General features: G+C 46.5%; 6 protein-coding genes across 6 annotated transcripts, besides 2 other annotated features; 3 read left to right on the top strand and 3 right to left on the bottom strand.

Annotated features, from left to right (window-relative positions):
* Positions 1-296: 296 nt before the first annotated feature.
* Positions 297-338: a microsatellite.
* Positions 339-961: 623 nt separating this feature from the next.
* Positions 962-2,855, bottom strand: TSTA_004010 (SRF-type transcription factor RlmA; the record flags this gene model as incomplete). The annotated part of the gene is made up of 3 exons (XM_002487958.1): positions 962-2,506; positions 2,575-2,731; positions 2,800-2,855. 3 exons carry the CDS (start codon positions 2,853-2,855, stop codon positions 962-964), a joined length of 1,758 nt encoding a protein of 585 aa, XP_002488003.1.
* Positions 2,856-6,968: 4,113 nt separating this feature from the next.
* On the top strand, positions 6,969-8,046 carry TSTA_004000 (uncharacterized protein; the record flags this gene model as incomplete). The annotated part of the gene is made up of 2 exons (XM_002487957.1): positions 6,969-7,397; positions 7,516-8,046. 2 exons carry the CDS (start codon positions 6,969-6,971, stop codon positions 8,044-8,046), a joined length of 960 nt encoding a protein of 319 aa, XP_002488002.1.
* An 839-nt stretch (positions 8,047-8,885) lies between these two features.
* Positions 8,886-10,750, top strand: TSTA_003990 (sugar transporter, putative; the record flags this gene model as incomplete). The annotated part of the gene is made up of 5 exons (XM_002487956.1): positions 8,886-9,018; positions 9,088-9,755; positions 9,823-10,169; positions 10,250-10,536; positions 10,596-10,750. The coding sequence occupies 5 exons, from the start codon at positions 8,886-8,888 to the stop codon at positions 10,748-10,750; spliced, it is 1,590 nt and encodes a 529-aa protein (XP_002488001.1).
* A 172-nt stretch (positions 10,751-10,922) lies between these two features.
* TSTA_003980 (pogo transposable element, putative) lies at positions 10,923-12,508 on the bottom strand (the record flags this gene model as incomplete). The annotated part of the gene is made up of 2 exons (XM_002487955.1): positions 10,923-12,396; positions 12,480-12,508. The coding sequence occupies 2 exons, from the start codon at positions 12,506-12,508 to the stop codon at positions 10,923-10,925; spliced, it is 1,503 nt and encodes a 500-aa protein (XP_002488000.1).
* Positions 11,016-12,545: a mobile genetic element.
* A 754-nt stretch (positions 12,546-13,299) lies between these two features.
* TSTA_003970 (uncharacterized protein) lies at positions 13,300-16,273 on the bottom strand (the record flags this gene model as incomplete). The annotated part of the gene is given in 10 exon segments (XM_002487954.1): positions 13,300-13,595; positions 13,615-13,839; positions 13,905-14,125; positions 14,204-14,404; positions 14,458-14,648; positions 14,715-14,766; positions 14,796-15,140; positions 15,244-15,944; positions 16,003-16,176; positions 16,244-16,273. The coding sequence occupies 10 exon segments, from the start codon at positions 16,271-16,273 to the stop codon at positions 13,300-13,302; spliced, it is 2,436 nt and encodes an 811-aa protein (XP_002487999.1).
* A 1,671-nt stretch (positions 16,274-17,944) lies between these two features.
* On the top strand, positions 17,945-21,308 carry TSTA_003960 (morphogenesis protein (Msb1), putative; the record flags this gene model as incomplete). Its single annotated transcript, XM_002487953.1, has 6 exons — positions 17,945-18,131; positions 18,206-18,360; positions 18,411-18,504; positions 18,563-18,791; positions 18,843-21,169; positions 21,223-21,308. The coding sequence occupies 6 exons, from the start codon at positions 17,945-17,947 to the stop codon at positions 21,294-21,296; spliced, it is 3,066 nt and encodes a 1,021-aa protein (XP_002487998.1). The 3' UTR covers positions 21,297-21,308.
* Positions 21,309-21,892: the final 584 nt, after the last annotated feature.

The following is a 21,892-nucleotide window of genomic DNA, read 5'->3' as shown; positions in this document are numbered from 1 at the left end:
AAAGTTTTGGATCATTATTCGGAATACGTCATTAGGTAATTCCAAACAACCAAATCTAATCAGGAAATACGGGCATATCTTCGTTCTCCCATAAAATCTACTGAATCATGTCTGCCTATTTGCATAGAATTTTTCTCGATAGCTTTATCATAGCGCCATCATGTACTTAGAGAGGGCACATGGCGATTTCATGCATTAGTTACACACCCGGGTTTCGGAATGAGGCACTAATGGTATGAGAAATTCTTTCTTTAGCTTTTGGAACGGACCCTGGACTGGACGAGTTTTTCTTGTTGTTCTTTACTCTTTTCTTTCTTTTTTTCTTTCTTTCTTTCTTTTTGCTGACTGGATACATGGAAAAGCATACATTCGCATATATGTCTATGAGTTGCGAGATGAGACTTGACCTTCTTTGGGTCAGTACAAAGCATGGCAGGCCAGGGCAGGGGGCAGGATTAATGCTAGCCTTCGATATCTTCTTATTCTTTCATGTAGAAAGAACTGAACGGATGAATGCTCCCGAGAGAGACAAGGGAGTGTCTAAACCGACGTATATGGAGAACTGTTATTGATTCTGCCCCTCATCGCTCGCTCAGATCTGTAGAAGGGGCAACCCAACAATGAGTCGAGTAAAATCAATTATTGACAGCGAGATTGAGTAATAATGTAAGCACAGAATCATTGTCCAATCGATTCATTTTTGCGTAGATTGCTCCTATTATTTTAGAATAACATGCCTGAGAAGAGATAAGACAAATTTCCGACGAACGGAAAAGGTAACGGAGAAGGTACAGACGATCATGGGTATAGTATAATGACACCAGGGCAAACAATGCAGAACAAGGCTAACGAGAGGATATGCTGTTTTCTGGTCATCAAAAACGGTATGCCAACTGAGAAGAAAAAAAAAGAAAAGGATAAGAAACAACATAGACGATGACGCAAGTTTCTTCGATCATAGTCACGTCTTCAGTTTCTTGCCACCTGTATCCGCAGGCTCCCCTCCCTCTTCAGGATTTTTGCGCTTCCTTTCTGCTTCCTCGTCGCGCGCAAAACCGGGCCCGGTCTGCACTGCAGGGGTGAATGGTAACGGACTCGGTAACAAACTGGTATCTGGTCCTGTTCTACCGAAACCCCATTCAGGAAAGAAGCTTGAAGGAGAAGGAAGAAGTGCATCAGAAACGAATCGACTAGGAAGTGCCGAAATGGGAGTTTCCATGTTCTGATTACTGCTGCTGCTACTACTACCGCCATAACCCCCGCCGTTCTGCGCATTCGGACCGGGCGGAGGCGGACGAGCGAACGGATTAGGTGGGCCTTGCGCACCAGCGCTAAGAATAGGCCCGCCCGCGCCTGGAGATGGCGGGGGCGGCGGTAGTTGGACAACGCCAGTAGCACCAGTCTCGGATGATTTCTTGGCAGAGGTTGAAGCTGTCTTACCCGTCGAATCACGGGGCGAGGAATCGCCTGTCGCACTACCACTGTCTGAGTGGTCACTCGGGATTTGGACCTTGAGTCGCGGCTTGGGTCGCGATGGTTGTTGTGAATCGCTCAGAGAAGGCGTTGATTGCGATCTTTGAGGTTCAGTTGCGGCACGATTAGGGGGTGGCGGTGGTGGTCCGCCTCTTGGAAGAGGAAGGGTTTGGTTAACGGGGCCTGTCGGTTTTGATTCTTGCTTCACTGATGTATCACGTTGCGGTGATTCACGTAAAGGCGCCCTGCCGAATAAATGACGAGAAAACACCGACGTCTGGTCGTCAATCGGTGTGAAGATACTACGCGATTTGGTCTTTGGTGATGAATTCCCTTCAGCCTTCACATCCCCTGCTTGCTGCGCCCCGGTCGGATCGGGGAGCGATAAGGTTGGCCGAAACTGATATTGCTGGGTATCAGGGGGCATCGACACAGGAAGGGAGTGTCGTCCCTGATCTTGCATGTATGGATTGTGTATTGACTGGTGCTGATGCGTAGGTAGATTCAGATGAGGCGGCTGATGTGGAGCATGTTGATGTTGCTGTGGTATGGATTGAGCTTGTTGACTTCCAGGGTGTGAGGGGTGAGCGAACTGATGGTATTGGCCATGTTGAGGAGGTCGGCCATTCATATCTGCGTTTGAATTGGGGTTATACATTGACGGATTTGCCATGTAAGTATAGCCGTTGGGGTTTGCGGGGGGGGGAGGTGTAGCATGCGCTTGCGCATGTCCGCTATACTGCGTACTCATTTGTCGAATATGATTCCGCGAGGAGGGACGGGATGAATTCTGTGGTTGCGGAGTTCCATGGCGGGGAGCAAAACTAACTCCATTGGGAATTGGAGGAGACGCAGACGGAGCATGGTTGATATGCTGATAGCCCGGTTGATTCTGAAGTTGAGGTGGTATAATATTTTGAGTTGGTGCACCCATTTCTTCCGCGATCATATCTTCGTCAACTTCATCCTCCTCCTCATCGCCACCTCTGCCGGAAAAATCATTTGGCCCTTTATGTTCATGGGGCGGACCCCACTAACAGTCGCAACAATTCAATGTCAATTGCAGGGCTCGAAAACAAAAACTGTTCAGGAAAGACGTACGTATTGATATCGGCCTAGAGTTTCTCCAATATCACCGGATGAAAACTCATATAACTTTTTATTGTGGCCAAAGATAATGACGGCAACGTCAACTGAGCACAATACGGACAGTTCATACGCCTTCTTGAACAAGCCCCCTTTTCGCTTCAAGAATGTTCTAAGCGCGAGAGAAAATTGTCGTCAGCTTGAATTCTATACTATCACGGTAGAAGAGATCATCCTTACACTGAACGATTGCGGTCATCTTTAATGGCCTTGATTTCAATTTTCCTCCGACCCATCGTGGATCAATTTGGAGGCTCCTTGATATTGGAAGACGGGAGTGTAGAGCGTGTATAACTGATCCGTCCAGCTTTGCGCGCAATGGACTAACTTATAGATGGCCGAGCAGCAAGTTGCAAGAGAGTACCTAGACACTGCGATGTTGACATACGCAATTCGTTTCCAGGACCCACGAGTTTATGGCATCAACAAAGAACTGATGATCTTCTTCAGGACAGCCAGGACGCTGCACAAAGAGATAGGAAGAGGAGATAAAGTATGACGGGAATAGCAATCTGATATCCACCGCGGCTGAATAATGAGGTATGCAAAGGATCTGATCAAGGTTCCGCAACGCAGGCAGAAGAAAGCCTGGGAGTGCAGACGGTGGACGACAGTAAACTCAATGGGAGGGGGCCGTCGGTGGTCGGTGAATTATCGAACAAGGTTATGCGATGGAGATGGGGTCGTTCGTGGCTTGCGGGTCAGTGGGTGGACGAGGTAGTATGGCGTAGATAGAAAAAAGCCTAAGAATGTGGTGAGTACTAAGAAGGTAGCACTATAGTATGCGAAGCGCGGCGCAAATCTGGGAAAGTCGGCGATCTGTCTGGGATCGAAATTTGAAAGCCAAGAATCTGTTCGTCGAGAAAGAGGGCACGCAACGCGAGATACGCGACAGTATGATTAAGCCCAAGGCTAGATGACAAGCTCACAGAGCTTTGGTCAAAGAGTTGTATCTACTATGCTAGTATGTACGCACTAACAGTAGTGGTAGCAATAATAGATAGCGATATTGATATTGGACGAGTAGGAACGTGATGGAGATGCAAGCATGGGGTTTTTTGTGGTGGATGGTTCTAAAGATAGAAAAGAAAAGAAACGGCGGGAGGCAGGTGGATGAACTCTGGACTTCGGAAGGAAGGGGGCTGCTGTGGGGCTTTGGATAAAATGAAAACTGCGCACAGACCAATCAGGTGACTGGATGAAAGAAGCCGCAACACTAAGCTCATATTGGTTAGTGCCATAAAAATGTTAGTTATAGGCTAGCCCTATAGGGTTAGTACTCCTTGATATCGAAGTTCATCAACAACCTTTGCATTTCTTCTTTACTTTGCTTTACGAATCTGCTGGCGTCTAGGGCATGTGCATCGAATCAATTGGCCAAATTTCATTCATCATTTCTTCTCATCGAATACGTTGAGGGTCCTACGGGTACATACATCGATCGATCTGGCCTTTGTACAATTTTAGAAACACCCCACGATCTTTCTCATCCACACGACAGAATTCCACCTTCACGTCCGCTTGTATCGCTTGCTGTACAGTTACAACTAGTACGTAGTACGTGGTCTGCTAGATGAGCACGGTACAATCAAGGCATAGTCTGATAGGCGGCTGTTGTTAGTGTTTAATCTTGAAGCTCTAGTCCCAGAAAGGAAAAGCCTTTCAAGCCACGTTCGGCGATACTCGACAGCCCTGATTATTCTGATTGGTGGGTTTCTCACCATATGCAACAAGGGCCTGCTGAAACACATTTCACACTGCATATGGCTTGCCCAGTCAACGCTCCAACCGCGGCTAACCTGCAGCTTGTTGCTATTTTTAACAGAGCCTAAATATGCCTGTTTTGACGAATCACCTACATACTGCAAGACTGATTGATATGAAAAAGATACGATAAAGAGGACGGATGATCTGATTTTGTTTCAAAACACCTGACCTGTTAGGTGGTACTGCATCAGTACTCCGCTGAATATGCATGATAGCCTCTTTGTCACATAATTCCGCTAAGAAAGGAGATTGCAACAGCAGTAGTAATCTGGGGAGCGAGATATGACTCTTATTGGCAAGTACATCTCCTTGCACGTTGAGTATCGGAAATTCTAGGATGTGCTAAATTTAACCAAACACTTGAGGGCATCCACCTATCAAATCAGCAAGCATTTGACCTCAAAAGACCCTAGGCAAGTACCCCAAGAAGGTACATTCTCCATCACTCTATACAAGGACTTTCCTCCTCGATCTATTCTTGGGTAGATTAATGCTACTTGATTATCATCGAATCACGGAGAGTTGTCGTTCGCCAACTTCAAAAATAGGACGCTCGAGAAGATGTTCCTATTCTAGCTCGATTACTCTGTGACCTCTCAGAAATCTATTTGCCCGGCAAATCTGTAAGTACACCTCCGAGCCTGTACAAAACACCAAAATTAGACGACATCGGATTTCCCATGCTCATCTTGCTCTGCCCATAACATGAATTCCTCGCAAAATCATAGAAGCAGGTTTGAAGTATACGATACCACCGGATTCAATTCTGGTTTATCTCGGAGAAACCGAGATGCGAATATTCGACAATGAAGGCTAGCTAGCCGTGCCTTAAAAGGGAAGGCGCTATTTCTGTAATTGTAACCAGGAGAACTTAACTTATAGTGCTCCTCACGACTATCGACCCAGTAACGTGAGTGCGAGTCTGAATGATGTGTATCTTATAGGTAGGATGGTAAGTTTTCTTGGAGCGCGACTATAAGAGACAATACTAATAAAATAAAATAAACAGGTATTATAACGCCACCGCACAAGTCGACTTCATACCGTATGGCGGAGTGGCAGCTTCTGATGAGGCTCTAGAAGATGTCATGTGTGCTCTCGCTAAGTGGTGAGGTTGAGGGTTGATATCAACACCTCGCCTAGAACGGGCTAGTCCCAATATGGCACAGAGGCAGGCGTTCTACGTGAGTCAGGTGATATCCTATCAGCTTCTATAACGAGTAAATGTCCAGCGACGTTCAGCAACCAAACCAGCAGTAGAAAGTACACTGCAAGACTAGGGATCACGGATCCAAGTCTCCACAACTCGGCTAATGACCCAGCACATGTCTTACTGACACTCTAGCCCCTTAATTTCAACTTCATCAATTTGCCGTCAGAGCAGATCATACATCCATACCTGGACTGGAGTTCGCACTGTTTTCCTCTACGTGAGTCACGCCTATGTTAAGACCTAGATTACCTAGGTAATGTTCGATGACCAACTCAGATCTCTTAGCCCTCTCTATAGCAATGACGATTCTATAAATGAATGGATCTGGTCCCTCGAGAACACCACAAGCCCGTCCTAGAATCTGTCCATTGCTACAACAGGCGGCTACTGGGGCTGGGGTGGTTTCACCGTTGACACCGTACATCCTGTGCCGGCAGCTCGGAATGGTCATTGCTCATCGACGGTGCCTCTTTTAATAGCACTAATCTCGCGAGTCTAACTATAGATCTACTTTTTGACGGCTTCACAGAGAATTTAACGTTGCAAGGATACGCTGAGGCTTCTCCCACCTATGGGACTGGTTCCATATCGACAATTTGGGACACAACAATCGCTGGCAATTCAGATTGACCTTTTCAGGGGTCATCGTTAAGGCCTAAGATCGGTTGATTGCATGGCTGATCCCTTTAGATGAATATACTCCATATAGTGAAGGAATTGTAGCATTCAAAAAATGGAGAAGAGTAAGATGAAACATTGGAATGCTTGCTTATAGAGCAGGATGTACCTCTGGGAGGATTCCTAAGCTATTTATACTTAGGACCCTACTGCCAGTACATACAAACATACGTAGGTAAAAAGTAACATAAAGATCTTTCATAGAGATCTCATAAAAATATTTCACACAAAAATAGGAGGATTTCACGTTGTGGGGATTCCCTATGTCAACAGAAGTGGCTTAACTCCTTAACAAATTTGTTTGTCATATATCTATATTCTTAACTGTACGCATCTCTAACCCTAACCTCATGTTGGAATGGAGGATAAAGTACATCTGATGGTCACGTGCATATATCCTCTATTTCTCTGTGCCAGTCGGATACACACAAAACAAACCACGTCATCTTCACACGGACGCAGCAGTATCGACAGGAATCAAGAAGGAAGACCTGATCATCTCACCCAGTTGAGTGAAGAACATCTATCGACAATGTCCACAAAGGGAAAGAAGGAGGAAGACGAGAAGCCATTCCCCCTGCTAGATCTCCCAGCAGAGCTTCGAGACAAGATATACCATGAAATTCTGTGTACATGGTCTCCAAGACCAGATGGAGACTATCCAAATACCAGCTTTATCTGTTAAGCACCAATGCGGGGTAGACCCGAATTTACCACTCTACGCACCAATCGACAGGTCTACCAGGAAGCAAAAACAGTGATGTTGAAAGGGAACCAATTCATTCGCGTCAGGATGCATGGTGTTTTCCCACTTCAGCTTTTCTTCGTACCTCATCAGATACCAGCGGTGACATTTAAGCAAGAGGCTATTTCCAAATGCAAGCACTACGTTATGACTCACATAATTAACATTACATTCGACCCAAAGATAGAATCGCTGGATAATGAAGAATATTTGGAAACTATAATCCTGCGTGAGGATTTGGACCTGTTTCTCAAAGCTCTTGCTGATGCCGAGATTCTATGCCCGGATCCATCTCTCAAGAACAAGCATAGAATCACTCTTCACAACCCTTTCGGAGGTACTTTGTCCCCCAATTTCACGGACTGCAAGAATCAGGTGAGTCTTATACTGCTTCCTGCATACTGGAAATGACTCTCAAACACATGAAGTAAAAGACTCGTAAATAGGTTATAACTGACCCGTGAATCAGGAATGACTCCTTGAACCATACCAGAAACATCTCCATGGCTTCAAAAACTTCCAGATTGATGGCAAGATTGAACCAGAAGTGGCAAAAACCATATCAAACGAGATCAAGGAAGACTCTCCTCCAAACCCACAGCGGCTGATTAAATGGGTCACTCTTCAAAAAGAGCTCGGCAATGGGCTATATCGAGAAATAAGTCCATTAGCCGCCGGCGCTTTCTGGGGGAGGGCTTCTAGACAAGTCGAGCGACTCGCACATTGCTCTCACTGGGCCCTCGTCAAGGCCGTGGGAGGCGAGCCTTTTGAGGACAAGTTCACTGCACTCTTTTTCCAACTCAGTGCCAACTCCCTACAAGGTATCATCGAGATTATCCCAACGTGTCCCCCTCCCGAGATGAGTCAGTATGCTGCAGTGGTGTCCCAATTATTCCACGTGGCAGGGAACGCTGACAGGGTACTGGGAACAAAGTGGACACCCGATTCAGTACAATTAGCTAAGCTTCACTACCGACTTGCTATGATATATCGTCTCGCAGACCATGATGCAATGGATGCATAACAGATAATCGAAGATGTCCTCCTCCATCAGCCAGGAGATCCCGCGATTCTGCGGGAGAGGGAAGCTATCAGGAAATGGGCATCCGGATCTTGATTGAATGCGATTTTTGAGCCTTCCTTTTTATTTCTGATTATGTACCTTTGACTGTTTTCACACACCACAAATCATCGGGACATGATGGGACATTGCACTGCTTACGCAATCTTGGTTGTTGCTGATCGTCACGGAATAAGACAGGAAGCTCTTGACTACAATTGACGATATTCTCTTCATGTACGATTTGAACCGACATTCTGTCTTCAAAAAGGACCCTGCGTAAATAGCTTTGCAGATTAGAAATTGAATTCCACTTGCTCGTAGCTTGTATCGAGAGAAACATTCAATCGAAATATTACACAAAACACCCATGGTAGTCGGTTTCGGGGGGTTAAGTTCGGGGAACGGGGAGTAATTTTGTATTTTAAAATATCTCGGATTAAATCTTGAACATCAACAAAATCCCACTCACTTTTGTGGTCAATTTATACGTTCAAATACAAAGTAAAGCCCACGAGGATTGCGCCATAGCGGATCGTGATGTTGTCAAACATTCTTATATTCTTGCTAGCGAATATCCTATTGGTCCATTCGCCAACTATGGACTACAACTTCCATATCGTTTCGTAACTCCTATCCTAACTCACCTAGATGATGCTCAGTACAGCTTGCCCTAACCATACGATTAGGCTAAGCTCGTACTGCGCTTGTGATGCTCTCCTCATATATCATGGTCTATAAATGACCTGATCCAGGCACTTCCTCGACTCTGATTCTTTCCCGTAAGAACTGCTTCAACAACCATGGAATTCAAAAACTTGCCCTTTCTGCGTCACTTGACGCCCAGGCTTGCATTTTGTATATTCCTAATGAGTATCAGCGTCTTCAATTTTGGCTTGGACAACACCGCCTATTCTACTATCCAGGCCATGGACCGTACGAAAACTCCCCGCTCGAGCTACGTGTGAAAGTTCAACTACTGATTTCTGATATTACTCAATGCAGCATTCATCAAACGCTTCGGTACTATTGAAAAACATGGAAAGCATGTTATTACGCCCAAACATCTGAGTTATCTGAGCGCTTTCCCCAGAATCACATTTGCGGCTGGCATCTTAATAGGAGGTTGGACATCTGAACGTGTCGGCCGTCGACCCGTTATCATCATGATGATGGTCATCTGCCTAATTGGCGTTATCGTGTCGTATACAGCAAAGACGTACGCGGCGATCTTGATCGGTCGAATGATTGTTCACGGCTATATAGGCATGGAGGGCTGCGTAGTGCCCATGTTCCAAGCTGAGATTTCCCCTGCTGCCATTCGCGGTATTATCGTTATCAGCTATCTGTTCAATCATGTCTTTGGTTCATTCATCATGTCTTGTATCACGTACAAGACAGCGGAATTAAACACCGATATGTCCTGGAAGATTCCTATAGCCGTTATGTTTGTGATTCCTTCTCTGGTGCTTCTGTTGGCTTGGTTCCTGCCCGAGTCTCCACGTTGGCTGTTGCGGAAAGGCCGAGATGAGGAAGCTTTAAAACAACTTAAATACCTCTATGAAAACGACGACCAAGCTAAACTTGAGCGTGAGATAGAGTTGTTGAAAAAATCTCTAGCCGCCAACGTTCAGAAAGGTAGTTGGATGGATTTACTCCGTGGCACCAACCTGGTACGCATATCTCAAGCCAAGTACAAACCCCAAACATAATTCATTATCTGACTTACAAAATCATCAGCGCCGCACTCTGATCGTCATCTCCATCCAATCCTTCAACCAATTAACCGGTCAAACATTCGCTACATCCTACGGAACAGTCTTCATCAAAACCCTCGGAACCATCAATCCATACAAATTCACTCTGATATCAAACGCAATAGGTTGTCTGGGACCGTTTTTAACATTCTTTCTCGTCGACAGACTCGGCCGTCGGAACATGTATCTCATATTCGGCACGTTGTGTGGCTCATGTCTTTTTGTAATGGGTGGTTTGGGCCTGGGGACGGTGACTTTCCAGCAGAAAGCGGGAATAGTAGCCATGGATATCTTGTACCCTTTCTTTTACTGCTTTTCGTTTGGTGGGATGTGAGTTCCTCAATTGTCTATGTGTCCAATTACAGTGGTAAAACACAGACTTATATACTGACCGGTTTCCATCGAATTAGGGCTCCCTTAACAGGCGCAGAAACCCCTTCACCCAGATTACGAGACAAATCCGCAATAGTGGGCTGGAGTTTTCAAAATCTATGGGCATTCGTTGTCACATTCGTGGTTCCGTACTTGATCAGTGACAGTTACGTGGGTTTACACTCCAAGGTCGGGTTTATATTTGGCAGTATCTGTGTTGTAGCGCTTGTATGGGCGTACTTCTTCTTCCCGGAGTTGAAGGGTCGGTCACTGGAAGAGGTTGATGAGTTCTTTCAGGCTAGGGTTTCTGCGAAGAAGTCTAGATGTGAGATACTCTCTTTTCTGTGTTATGGTATATGCTTCTGTACTAATCATCTGAGACAGACTGGAAACCAGAGTCGCAAAGCCGCGGACAGAAAATTACAGCAATTGAGGACGATGCGCCTCTTGCGGATGAAATTATATATTCCTATAGCACAGAGAATGTGAAGGATCAGGGGAAATCGAGAGTTGTGCAAACGCAGCAATCTTTGGTTTAATGGGGAGAGTAGCTTCTAGCGAGACATTTCTGTATAACTCCAATGGCGCAATCTAACGTAATCGGACACCCACCCGATCATGACACCCACCCGATCACTTTCTCCGGAAAACGCGCTCTATACGAATTTCAAACTTGAATTTCTCACTCACATACAAAATAAATACAATATTTTAACTAGTAGTACGATTTGGACATCGATTAATTTTATGCCCGATAATTCCACACCCACTGCACTTCGGTGGCGCTCGTAGGCGTGGTTGAGAGGTTTGGGGTTCGGATTCGACTGGTGCAGTCGGGATAGGTTGAGATGCCTCATTCCGACTGCCTATTAGCTCCTGAGCTTCCTGCGCTGTAAGAGATCCTTCATGAGATATCTGAGCTCTAGACCTTTTACGTTTTTTCTTTTCCTTCTCATTTGCGGCTCGTAAATCATGCACCTCTTTCTGTATAATCAGAAGTTCATTCCTGCTCATTTCGTATGCTTTGGACAGCCGGTTTATCGCTTGATCGACCACCTCAAATGGACCTATTGTACGATCATTAATACGCTTCTTTATTGTTGCCGTCTGACGGTTGAATTGACGTGGATTTTGAGGTGTTTGCTGGCAAGAAGATTGTGAATTACTTGATCGACTAGGAGGGGGTGTCGGGGTCCGAAGTTGAACTGTAAGCTTTTCATAAACATGATCTGGATTATATGGCACTAATCCAGTAGCTTTGAAGCCATTCTGAACATTTTCAGCTTTATATGCCATTGCACGAGGCTCTGGAAAAGCCGTAAGAAAGTCATATTTATCAATATGATTGAACCCAAGCCGTACACGTTGCTCAACAAGCCGTCCATATTGTCGTTTTAGAACAGCAAAACAACTCACATCGAGAGGCTGTAAGAGATGCGAGGAATGAGGTGGCATACACACTGGTATAATGTTATTTTCAGTGCAAATTTGATCAAATTGAGGTGTCAAATGGCTTCCATGGCCATCAAGAATAAGCATCCGATATCTCCCCTTCGTACGGCTTGTCGTATGAGGAATAAAGTGCTTTTGAAGCCACCGTATTCCAATCTCATCTGTTGTCCAGCCATTTTTACTAATATCAAGTCTCCAATCTTGTGGAAGAGTCTCAAACCAGCCTTGTTGATAATAGGTTGTTGCTTTGAAGATAACGTATGAGGGCAAAGCCCATCCAGTGGAATTAACTGCTTCAATTGCTGTAACCCACTCGCGATTGCCAGGTTGCAATAAATAAGGCCTTCCATATCGATCGCTGCCTGTAATAACTTTTGCAGAAGCACAGAGACCCATAGCGAAGCCAGTCTCATCAAAATTATATATATCTTCCGATAAGATCCCATATTCTTGGATGACCTCTTGTACGCGGTTAAAATGCTCTCGGATTATCTTAATATCCTCACATTTTGCTCGCTCGTAGTTATATCTTCGTGAAAATCGTAGTTTGACTTCCGGATGTCGATCAACAAATCGATAAACCCATCTCTCACTGACATGTTTATTTCCATTTTGAGAAAGAAGAAGATCTGCCATATCTTGTACGAGGGATGGCCGGGGAGGTAATCCGCGCTTATCGAGGTCAAGGATCCATTTTAGAAGAGATTCTTCTTCGTTCTGAGTCAATACATGACTATTGGCGCGTTTTTCAATCTTATATTCAATGCCATTGAGTCGGTCATGGAGAGTTGTGTAAGGAACATTGTAAATGCGTACGGCTTGACGAATTGATCGAATTTTGCCATTTTTTAAATCGGAAATAGCAAGTAGGATCTTGCCCTCTTGTTCCACCACTTTTCCCGATATCCTGTACGAATTGGTGGCATGGCGAAGCTTTGAAATTTGTGTACAGAGATAGTTGATGTGGGTTGGGCGGAAGTGATCGGGTGGGTGTCATGATCGGGTGGGTGTCCGATTACGTTACAAGTCAGAGACTTGATTGTTCCCTATACCGTATAGGAGTGCCTTGTCAGACCTGAAATCTGCTTTGCAGAAGCTAAAACAACCAATTACAACGCCGGATTTGTAGTAACTATCATCTACGTGCTCTAGCGAGATATAGCTCCCGGCGGAAGGGGGGTGGTGTAGAGTTCCAGAAGGAAGTCAGCAAATCGGTTCGAAAGGCCTAAATCTGCTTGATCACTGAACCATCAACTTGACTCCTTCAACAAAAGTCCGAGTCAATTTGTAAAGACCAGCATTGTAGGTTTGTACCTGGTTTTGGGGAGATAAAGAGTTTGACCGTGGGATCGATGGGCCGATGGGGACATCGTGTATCTAGGCACGGGGTGCTTACTGACACAGGAATACCGCGAATACTCAGGTTTTCATAGATGCGGAAACCTCACGGGACCTTGTCAAAGCCACGACCAGACGTCAGCTTCTGACGGTTGATCATTAAGAAGCTTAATCAAGATTAGGTGGGATAAGTTTTGCATACGCAGGTGGAGGGTATCCGCAACACAACAGAGACGCGCACCGAGATACTCAAATCTATGATATCAAAGGAGAAGCTATTGACAAATGTTTTCAAGAATCAGGCAAAATCTCTCGGACTAGGTACTTCCAGATCCGTCAAGTGTGAAAGATCAAAGCCGCTCATCCATTGAAAGTCCTGATCCATCCACCACATATCTACAATTCCGTTTTCCATGTCTCCAGGATTTTCAGATTGAAATGGCTCTTGTTGCGAGACAAAACCCAGAGGTTCTGCTGGTTGGCCACCATTTGGCAAAGATTCCCGCCCGTTGTCGCCATCTATGATAGATACTACCGGATCCGGTCCTAGAGGTATAGGTTGCTGAGCATACGATGCCTTCCAAGAGACAGACACTATAAGGGGAGCACACACTATTAGGCTGATTTTGTTCTCCGCCTTCATTCTCCTCAAACAGCTTTCGCAGCTTTATGATACATCCTTGCGCAAATCGCATGCCGAGACTATCACATTTCTGGAGACAATTAATGCACTGCCGCCACGCTTGTCGAAGGTCTTGTAATGTCAAATCACTGGAGAGGGCTCGCAAGCCAGGGCTCAAAAGAGCAAGGGCTATTATGGCGCCTATATTATATAAGTCTAGATGACATAACTGGTTAGCTGTAGCTCAGTTAGAGGTTCAGGCCACAGCGGCGGTCACATACGGAACGAAGCTATAAACCAGCCAGCCGGAAGCCGGTCCGTACCCAAGTGTGGTTCGATTGTGTCGAGTAATTTCCGAGCGGTACGAATGCATATTTCGACTGAGCCACGGGACAATATATCCTGTAAAGGCGTCTTCGATGAGTCGTGACAGCCTGAGGAACTCTCACGAGCGAAATCAACCAAGAGTCCTCGGAAGAGAATCAATCTCCAGTGTAGAAACCTTCAACATGGTGATAATATTTTAGTAAACAGCACATTCCAAAGGAAGAATTTCAACTCTCAGGGATTCCAAACGCACTGGCATCTCAGATATATACGCTGACGACTAAAGCAGCTTCTATGATGATTTGGAGTGAAATCCTCATTGCGCAGATAGGATGGTACTTTTTCATTCCAATTACCTAAATCAGCATCCAAATCAATGATTTCAGCGTATGGCTTTTTAGATAGGCGACAATGCCTCTCTCTGTTCAGTTCCTGTCGCGGACCGTACAATAATCTAGTTATATGGGGTCAACAGAGGTCACAAAGAGTAAGGGATTGAGAACAGACTGCCGAATTCGAGACGAAATATCAGACAAGTGGAGAGCATGAATGAAAAAAGCCATTCTCGAAGGCTGGTCAATCGGTTGCGCGCCGTCTTGTTCCTTAGAGTCCATGCTGAGGTACTCATCATCGATTGCTTCTGGATGGGAGACTGTCGGCTCGCCATATATCATAGGCGGTCTTCCATATGTCATGCTCTGAATCCTAGCACGCCCTTCTTAGTCCTCAACTCTACCATTGAAGCGAGTGAAGTTTCTTAATACCTGTCCATTATCACACATGCGTGCCACACACGTTTTCTTTGCTCTCTTTCCGCTTGACTACCATTAGTATTTTCAACATACAACCCAATCGCTTGAGCAGTCCGAATGGCGACTCCAACAGCAATCCACGACTGATTTGACATATCTGCCTCTCTGAGATAGGCCGCTTTGAGCACTAGAGCTTGAACCAATTGTAAGGATTCCCATTGCATAATGTCCGGAGAGAGCAGCCTTTCTGCGCGGTGAAAGAAAGTCTCCTGGGTAGTTCTGTGTTCGCTTGATGTTCCCAGATTCGTGCGCAGACAAACGATGGCAAGGATCAGGTTGAGTGTGGCTTGAAAAATGCGGTCTGCCGGTAATAGACTCACATCAACCAATGACCCAGTACGGGATGGCCTCGTTATTGGGCCTTCGTTGAGCAGCCGGCTGTATCTGTCCCTGTATATCAGTATGACCTCGTCGAGCCTCTGGCCTACTTTGTAGTAAAATGGATTCTGGGACACCAGATGCTACTGCTGAAGGCACTCACCGTCTCATAAATGTTTGTTCATGAAAAACCGGATTCATAACGTGTATCTCATCCCAATACTTTCGTAAAAGCTGTTCCACCAGTGAACTCGGAGGAAGCGAGAGGTCATCGACCAGCGTGCTCACTGTCTGTGGCATCCGTTGGGTTCCATTAGAGCGAAGAGAACTACCAAAATGACTAACTGTATCATAAATCTCGTTTGAGTGTGGAGACACACCCTTTCTCTTAGTCGGCTGACGGAGTGCTTCGTGTACATTTTCTATAAAAGCGAAAGCACTTGAGCTCCCTACAACACGAGGGGATATCTGCTCGTACTGTTGCTCTTCTGCCTCCTCTTCTACGGTTGGATGATACACATCCTTTCCCCTGATGCTTTGAGTGCCATTAGGGGACAGCTGGGACGGCAACAGTTGCCATTGTGGCGATGTCTGATGCCCTTTCTCTACTAGAGACGGACTGAACTGGTTACCAATAATTGAATGTACAGGTTCCGGTACATCCAGTGTTCTGCCGGTTTCAGGAGTGCCAGCGCTCAACGGAAATGGCTGCGGAAGAAGTCTTTCGTACGGCGATGACTGATGCACACTCAGGTGGTCTTCCTGGAGACTCTTATCACGACGTTCTGCATCTCCCCTAGATCTTGGCCCTGAAGTGGCCTTATGATCTCCCCGCCTCTGGATGTTCTTGTGCCTATAACCACACTAAGTCAACAAGGGATCTTGCATTAATCAAGGCATGCCTACCCCGAACTCAAGCTACTTTCTGCATCTGGATAGACACAACGCGAAGGATCAACATTTTTACGCCTGCATGAGTCGCATAAGGGAGTTGTGCCGTCACAACGAATCTTTCGAACCCGACATTCTTGACAAGCAAGTCGAGTTCTCCGCCGACGTTTAACAGGACGGTCTGCTGGTTCCATTGAAGTCTGTCCTAACCTAATACAGCGTCAGAGCAAGGCCACACTCCTGGTAACTTAGTGAATTGCCTGTTGATTCACGCTGGATGCTGGAGCATGGTGCTGGAGCATGGTGCTGGCGCATATGTTTGCATAATAGTTGGTCTTCTGCAAATAAAGCTGACTATCTTCAACTAATTCACGAGGTGGAAAGTTGCGAGTCGCGATGGAGCGTGAGGAAGGAGCTGGATCACATCATCACTGGCCTATCACCGACCGGTCTGTAACCCTAGTCACCCTAACCCTGTCGCCTGGGACAACATTACTGTATTAGCCCTAACCCTGGTTTCCCCCTTTAAGTCAAAAATCATTCAACTTACTCAGCCCTAAGCATTTCGCCGGCACTTCACGTCCTTGCTCAATTCCCCATACGTTCCCCAGCACATCATATCATATATGCCAGACGACAAGCTAGTATCTCGCCTGTCAGCGGGCTAGCGAGCGTTTAGTGCGTAAGCCATCAAGGAAGGCACCGAATAGGAACCACCTGAGGGAATCCTTTAAGAAGCTACATCAAAGCGAGTGCCCCCTTTCTCATTATAGCAGTTAACAAACCGCCTTCGCCAGTTGTGCTGGTGGGATAACGAACAGAAACCTTTCCGAAGTCGAAGATCGCCATTCAGTGCTGGGCCAATCAGATAACTAGGTGGAATTCGGTTTAGTCAGGGGCCCGACGTCGTGTAATTTATGTATGGTGAGTAACATACATACAACCATGACTCGCACAGTCAATGACATGAATACGTCGTTGTTACACATTGACTTAACATGAATATCTATTATCCATTGATAACAATAAATCATGAGACATATGACAATTTCGCATCTATAGAGCCAAAAATATAGAGCATTGACTCCTTGCATCTGAATCGACAATCGACAATCGATAACGAGCTGAGACTACTCCACATCAAGGTTAGAAGATATCAGTCTGCTGTCTGCGACCCTTCGACGTGTCACAGTCTCCTGCCCAATCGCCTATGCCAACACGACCTGTCAACACCAGATAATGCCGTTGTCTGGACACTGGCTAGTACTTCTCTCACCATTATTGAATCGTGAACTCGCTGTTCTTATTCAATGATTGATCTTGACGAGTCAAAACAACAGACCCGTCCAAATAAAATTAACTGCGAGCTTGGACGGTGGGTTAGCCTTAGGACTCAACCTCCTTCCGGTAAAGCGCAACTTCCACCTTGATCTTAGCCCCTGAAAGCCCAAAAAACTTCTTGAGTATCACGACAACAAAACCTGTACGCAATTCTCCCTTTTCCTTACATTACCATTCTTCTTCTTTCGCAAGAGGGAAACAATCTAGCGCTCTGTTCTGCACAGATTTCGGGTTTCGTCCTGCCCTTCTCTTTCCCTCTGCGCTTTCATGTTCTTGTTTATATTCTGCCCTTAAGCTGTGCTCCGGTCGTGGGCCTTTGCGTTCGTTCGTTTTGCAACTTACCAGTCGCTCCTCCCTCTGTCCGTCCCCATTTCGATATTCGAAGACATCGTATCCATTCGTTCTTGATTCGTTTCATTCCATTGATCTCAACTTCTTACTCTAGCATCCCATTGGTCGTGACCGGCCTTTGACATCAGTCCAGCGATCAACCCAACCTAAATCCAAAAACCTCCGCTCGCGGGGGTTTGATATGCGCCTTCTTCCTTGACTCTTGTTGCGACTCGAAACTGCAACATCCTTGACGCACGCTACTACACACCACGATTTCTCGAATCGCGAACAAATCGAGGATGTCGTTTTTCTCGCGAGTGTTTCGAGGGAAGGATTCCAGCGCTAGTAAAAAGGCCGCAAAGCATACGGCCGCGGAACAGGTCCCGGCCAAACCAAAATGGACAGATGCATATCAGCGCAGTGAGGTTGCGCCGGAAGAGGTGCAGGAGCTGCTCAGAGGATGCACGCATGAATTAAAATCTCGAGGTACGGGATACCAGCAAGAAAGCACCTATTTACCAGTTGCATGTTTGGTCGCTAATATGTGGTTTCTGCTTTAGGCCTCGATATTCCATTTCTTTTACTTCCTTTCCGTCCGAGCTCTGATCCCAGCGCTGCCCGAACCTTTATTCGGAACTTTTTCAATGCAGAACAAAAGGGGACCCCGCTTCAGGGCGAGGCGCTTATTCAAGAGTTGCGGTTAACAGAACCTATGGTACAACCGCTTTTCAACAGATCGGGGTAATGAGACTAACGGCTGTATAGGTTTTGTGCAGTGTCGTGAAATGGTGCTGGAGCAGACTCCCTGGCGGAGTAGTCACCTGGGAGGCTTATGAGCTCTTTAAAGTCGGAGAGCAAGGTATTACTCAGCTTTCCTTGGAGATGTTTGGAACTAACAAGTTTCGTCTTGTATACAGACTCTGACCTCGCCCGCGATGCTTTTAATACATTTATTCCAATTAGCGTGGATTCAGACGCTCGTACGAAAATCATCTTCGACTTCTTTGATCTCCTGACTGCCATTGCTGCCCACGGGAAATCTAACGGATTAGGTGGAAGGAAATTGTCTAGATACGCAGGCTGGTGGGCGTTCGAGCACACTGATATGGGTAATGGGTTTGAAGCTTCTTATAAGAATTGGGCTCAGTAAGTTGTACTGTTCTGTTTTCGGGTGTGCACGCTAACGGCATTTACCAGGGCCGCTGATGCCACAAGCCACCTTTTCTTTGCTTACTTGCGGTCCATTTCTCCAGATTCAGTTCGTGGCATCAACGGCATTTCGGCGCTCCCCATTGCCCTTCAGTCTCTTGTGCAGGCTACTGAATACCCGCCGCAGGCTCCAAGTCTGCTTCAATTCTCAACCACTAAGGTTGTCATGATTGTTGAAACGGTCTCGCCAACCCCGTTCGCCTTGTTGCGCCGTGCAAGGAATTTTGAATACCGCGATAGCGACAAGCACCTCCAAGAGTTTTCAGAGTATGAGGATCCCGTGGATGCGTTGACGGACGAATGTGCACGAGTTTTGAAAGCTATTTCCACCACCAATCAATCCGCTGTATCTACCAGCAAGACTTCGACTAGTCTGCGTGACGCTTCTTGGTCGCGCTTTGAGGATATGGGTTTTGGCGCATCTATAGATTCGGACCACGACGATGATATCATTGAGGAGAGGACAGGTCCGCTGGAGTTGCGCTCTGCGCCTCAGTCTCGCACGAACGACTTCGCGCGTCCCACCACACCTTCATGGGCCGACTTTATGTCGTCGGGATTCGCGGATGACCACGTCCCTCGTGGGCCTGCGTCACTCTTACTTCCTCCGGATAAAGTTCTACCACCAATTGGAACTGTGCGAGGTCAGAGCTCGCAATCTCACAAACGCACGTTAGATACTGAACCAAATCTGGAACCTGGTGAGTTGGCTAGTATCACGGTGCTGGACATTGATGACTCGTTCTGGTGGGTGTGGATCAGCAGTCTGTCAGGCGAAGAACCTGCCGTGCGAAAAGCAGTCTTTGGACGATGCGCTTTGCTCGAGACCATCATTAAAGGCGCCAAGTGGCTAGTTTTGGAGGAACAGGTCAAGGGTGCTGTGTCAGAACCAGAAGTCGGGGCATATATTGTCGAGAAGAAGCGTTTCTTCGGTTTCTCGACGCGCAAAAAGATGACCCGGAGTAAGTCAACTGCAAAAGGGTCGGGTACTAGCCAACCGTATAAATCCGGCAATAACAACGCCACCGCGCCAGTTAGTAAGACTAGCATTGGTCCAGATCAGCATGCACGTATCCAGGCTGCGGCGGCGGCTTTGCAGCGGAAACACCGTGAGCAGGAAGAAGATCAAAACCGTGAAGTTAATGGACGTCGGGCTCGCAACGACGACACGTATTCTACCAAGACTAACTCCGTCATGACGCAATACACTGGCTTATTCACCGAGGCTTCGTCAGCGATGAAGTGGACTAGACACTATGATAGCAATTACGACAAGGACCAGCTGCGGTCAGCCTATCTGAGTGACACTCGTGCTGGAACTGGTGCTCCTGCAGGTTCATTCGTGTCTAATGGTCGAGCAATGTCGAATATTTCTGAGAGCCGATCTGAGCAGAAACCATCATCAGCAGATACCGAAAAAGCCTTGCCAGTTCCTTCCAAAGATGATGCTAAACCTGCAAACGGTGGTGCCGCAGACGCAGCTACGGCACCACTACCAGAGGCGGCGCAGAGCAACGGCACCGAAGAAACGAAAAAGGACTCGGCGGAAGAGCATGGCCATAAGAAGTTGAAAAAGAAACCTGTTGGCAACTCGGCTTTCAAGGGTATCTTCAGCAACAAGCAGAGGACTACGGACGACACTCCCAAGAAAGAGATTGGTATTGATCCGTCGGCTGTTGCAGCTGCGCGTGCCGCACTCGAAAACAAGGTCAAGTCTCAAGATGCATTGCCCACGCCCAAGTCGCACAACACTGGCCGTTTGGCCGATATCAAGAAGAAGGCCGTTCCTGAGCCCCCTGCAAATGATACTGCGAGCGCCGAGCAAGCAGCCCCCTCGCCCCCATCGAAGGAGATGAAGAAGCCCACCACGACCAAATCCGCACCGGCTGCAGCGTCTGCATCGCCTACATACAGCGGACCTCCACGAACCCGTCGCGACGCGGAATACGACGCCCTGTCTCGTATCGATACCAACGAGAAAGCGGCTGCAGAACGCGAATTTTCTTCATTCGATCAAGGACCATTGGCCGATCAACCTGCTTTTGCTCCTTCGGGCGACAGTCCTATCACCCCTGTTGCAGAGCACTTCCCAGAGAGTAAGACTGAGACCGTGGTGACGGCGACTGAAACTCCTCGTGATATAGCCACACCAACGGCCACGGCTGGGGCTGAGCCTGTAGCGACCAGTCCGGCGTACCAGGATCGATGGGCACAAATTCGTAAGAATGCAGCTGAGCGAGCAGCGGCTGCTACACAGGAGGAAATTCATAGTCGAACTAGTGTGGCGGACGATGGCGATACCAGCGGTGAAGAAAGTAAGTCTTTTTTTCCAAGCTTTTATAACTACGTACAGTGCTGACTGATGCAGCCATTGAATCACGAGTAGCTCGAATCAAGGCTCGTGTGGCCGAGTTGACCGGTAACATGGAAGCAGCTCGATGATCATTTTGAAAACAAATCCAGTGACAGCGCGATTGAAGTTACGGTTTAATGAATCGTAAACGAAATTGATGCCCCTTCACTTCCTCAATCTCTACATCCTCTCACCTATTCCAGACTTAATCTTTTTCCTTTAATGTACTCCGATTTCTGATATCTGTTGCTGTCTACAAGAATTCCCCATTTAGTTCTTTTCGCTTTGACATTGTCTTTTTTTTTTTCTTCTTTTTGGCTTACCTGGCTATTTGCTATTTCTATTTCGCTTCTTGTTTGTATTTCTCCACATACCATGTCCATACCCTTTTGTCGTATTTAGTTCTTCTTGTGTTGTTTTACTGGGAAATAAACAATATATTGAGCAGAGAATTCAAGACCTGGAGTAGGGCTGAATTACGTAGTATTACGTAGCATTTACACCTGAACATACCCTAATACACACACGTGGCTGTGGAGAGTTCCATTTGTTAAAAGAAGCTTAATTGAAAAGTGCATTTTCTGAACTCATCCATGGATACACTGGTACTCGGGTACACATAAAGCCTTTTTAAGCATTCAGATAGATATCTCTTAGTATCATGTACAACGACGTAAGAAGTGGA

The sequence above is a fragment of the Talaromyces stipitatus genome, genomic scaffold, assembly GCF_000003125.1.
Source record: "Talaromyces stipitatus ATCC 10500 scf_1105507295517 genomic scaffold, whole genome shotgun sequence".
Lineage (NCBI taxonomy): Eukaryota > Fungi > Ascomycota > Eurotiomycetes > Eurotiales > Trichocomaceae > Talaromyces > Talaromyces stipitatus.
This window is presented reverse-complemented; position numbering and strand designations above follow the sequence as displayed.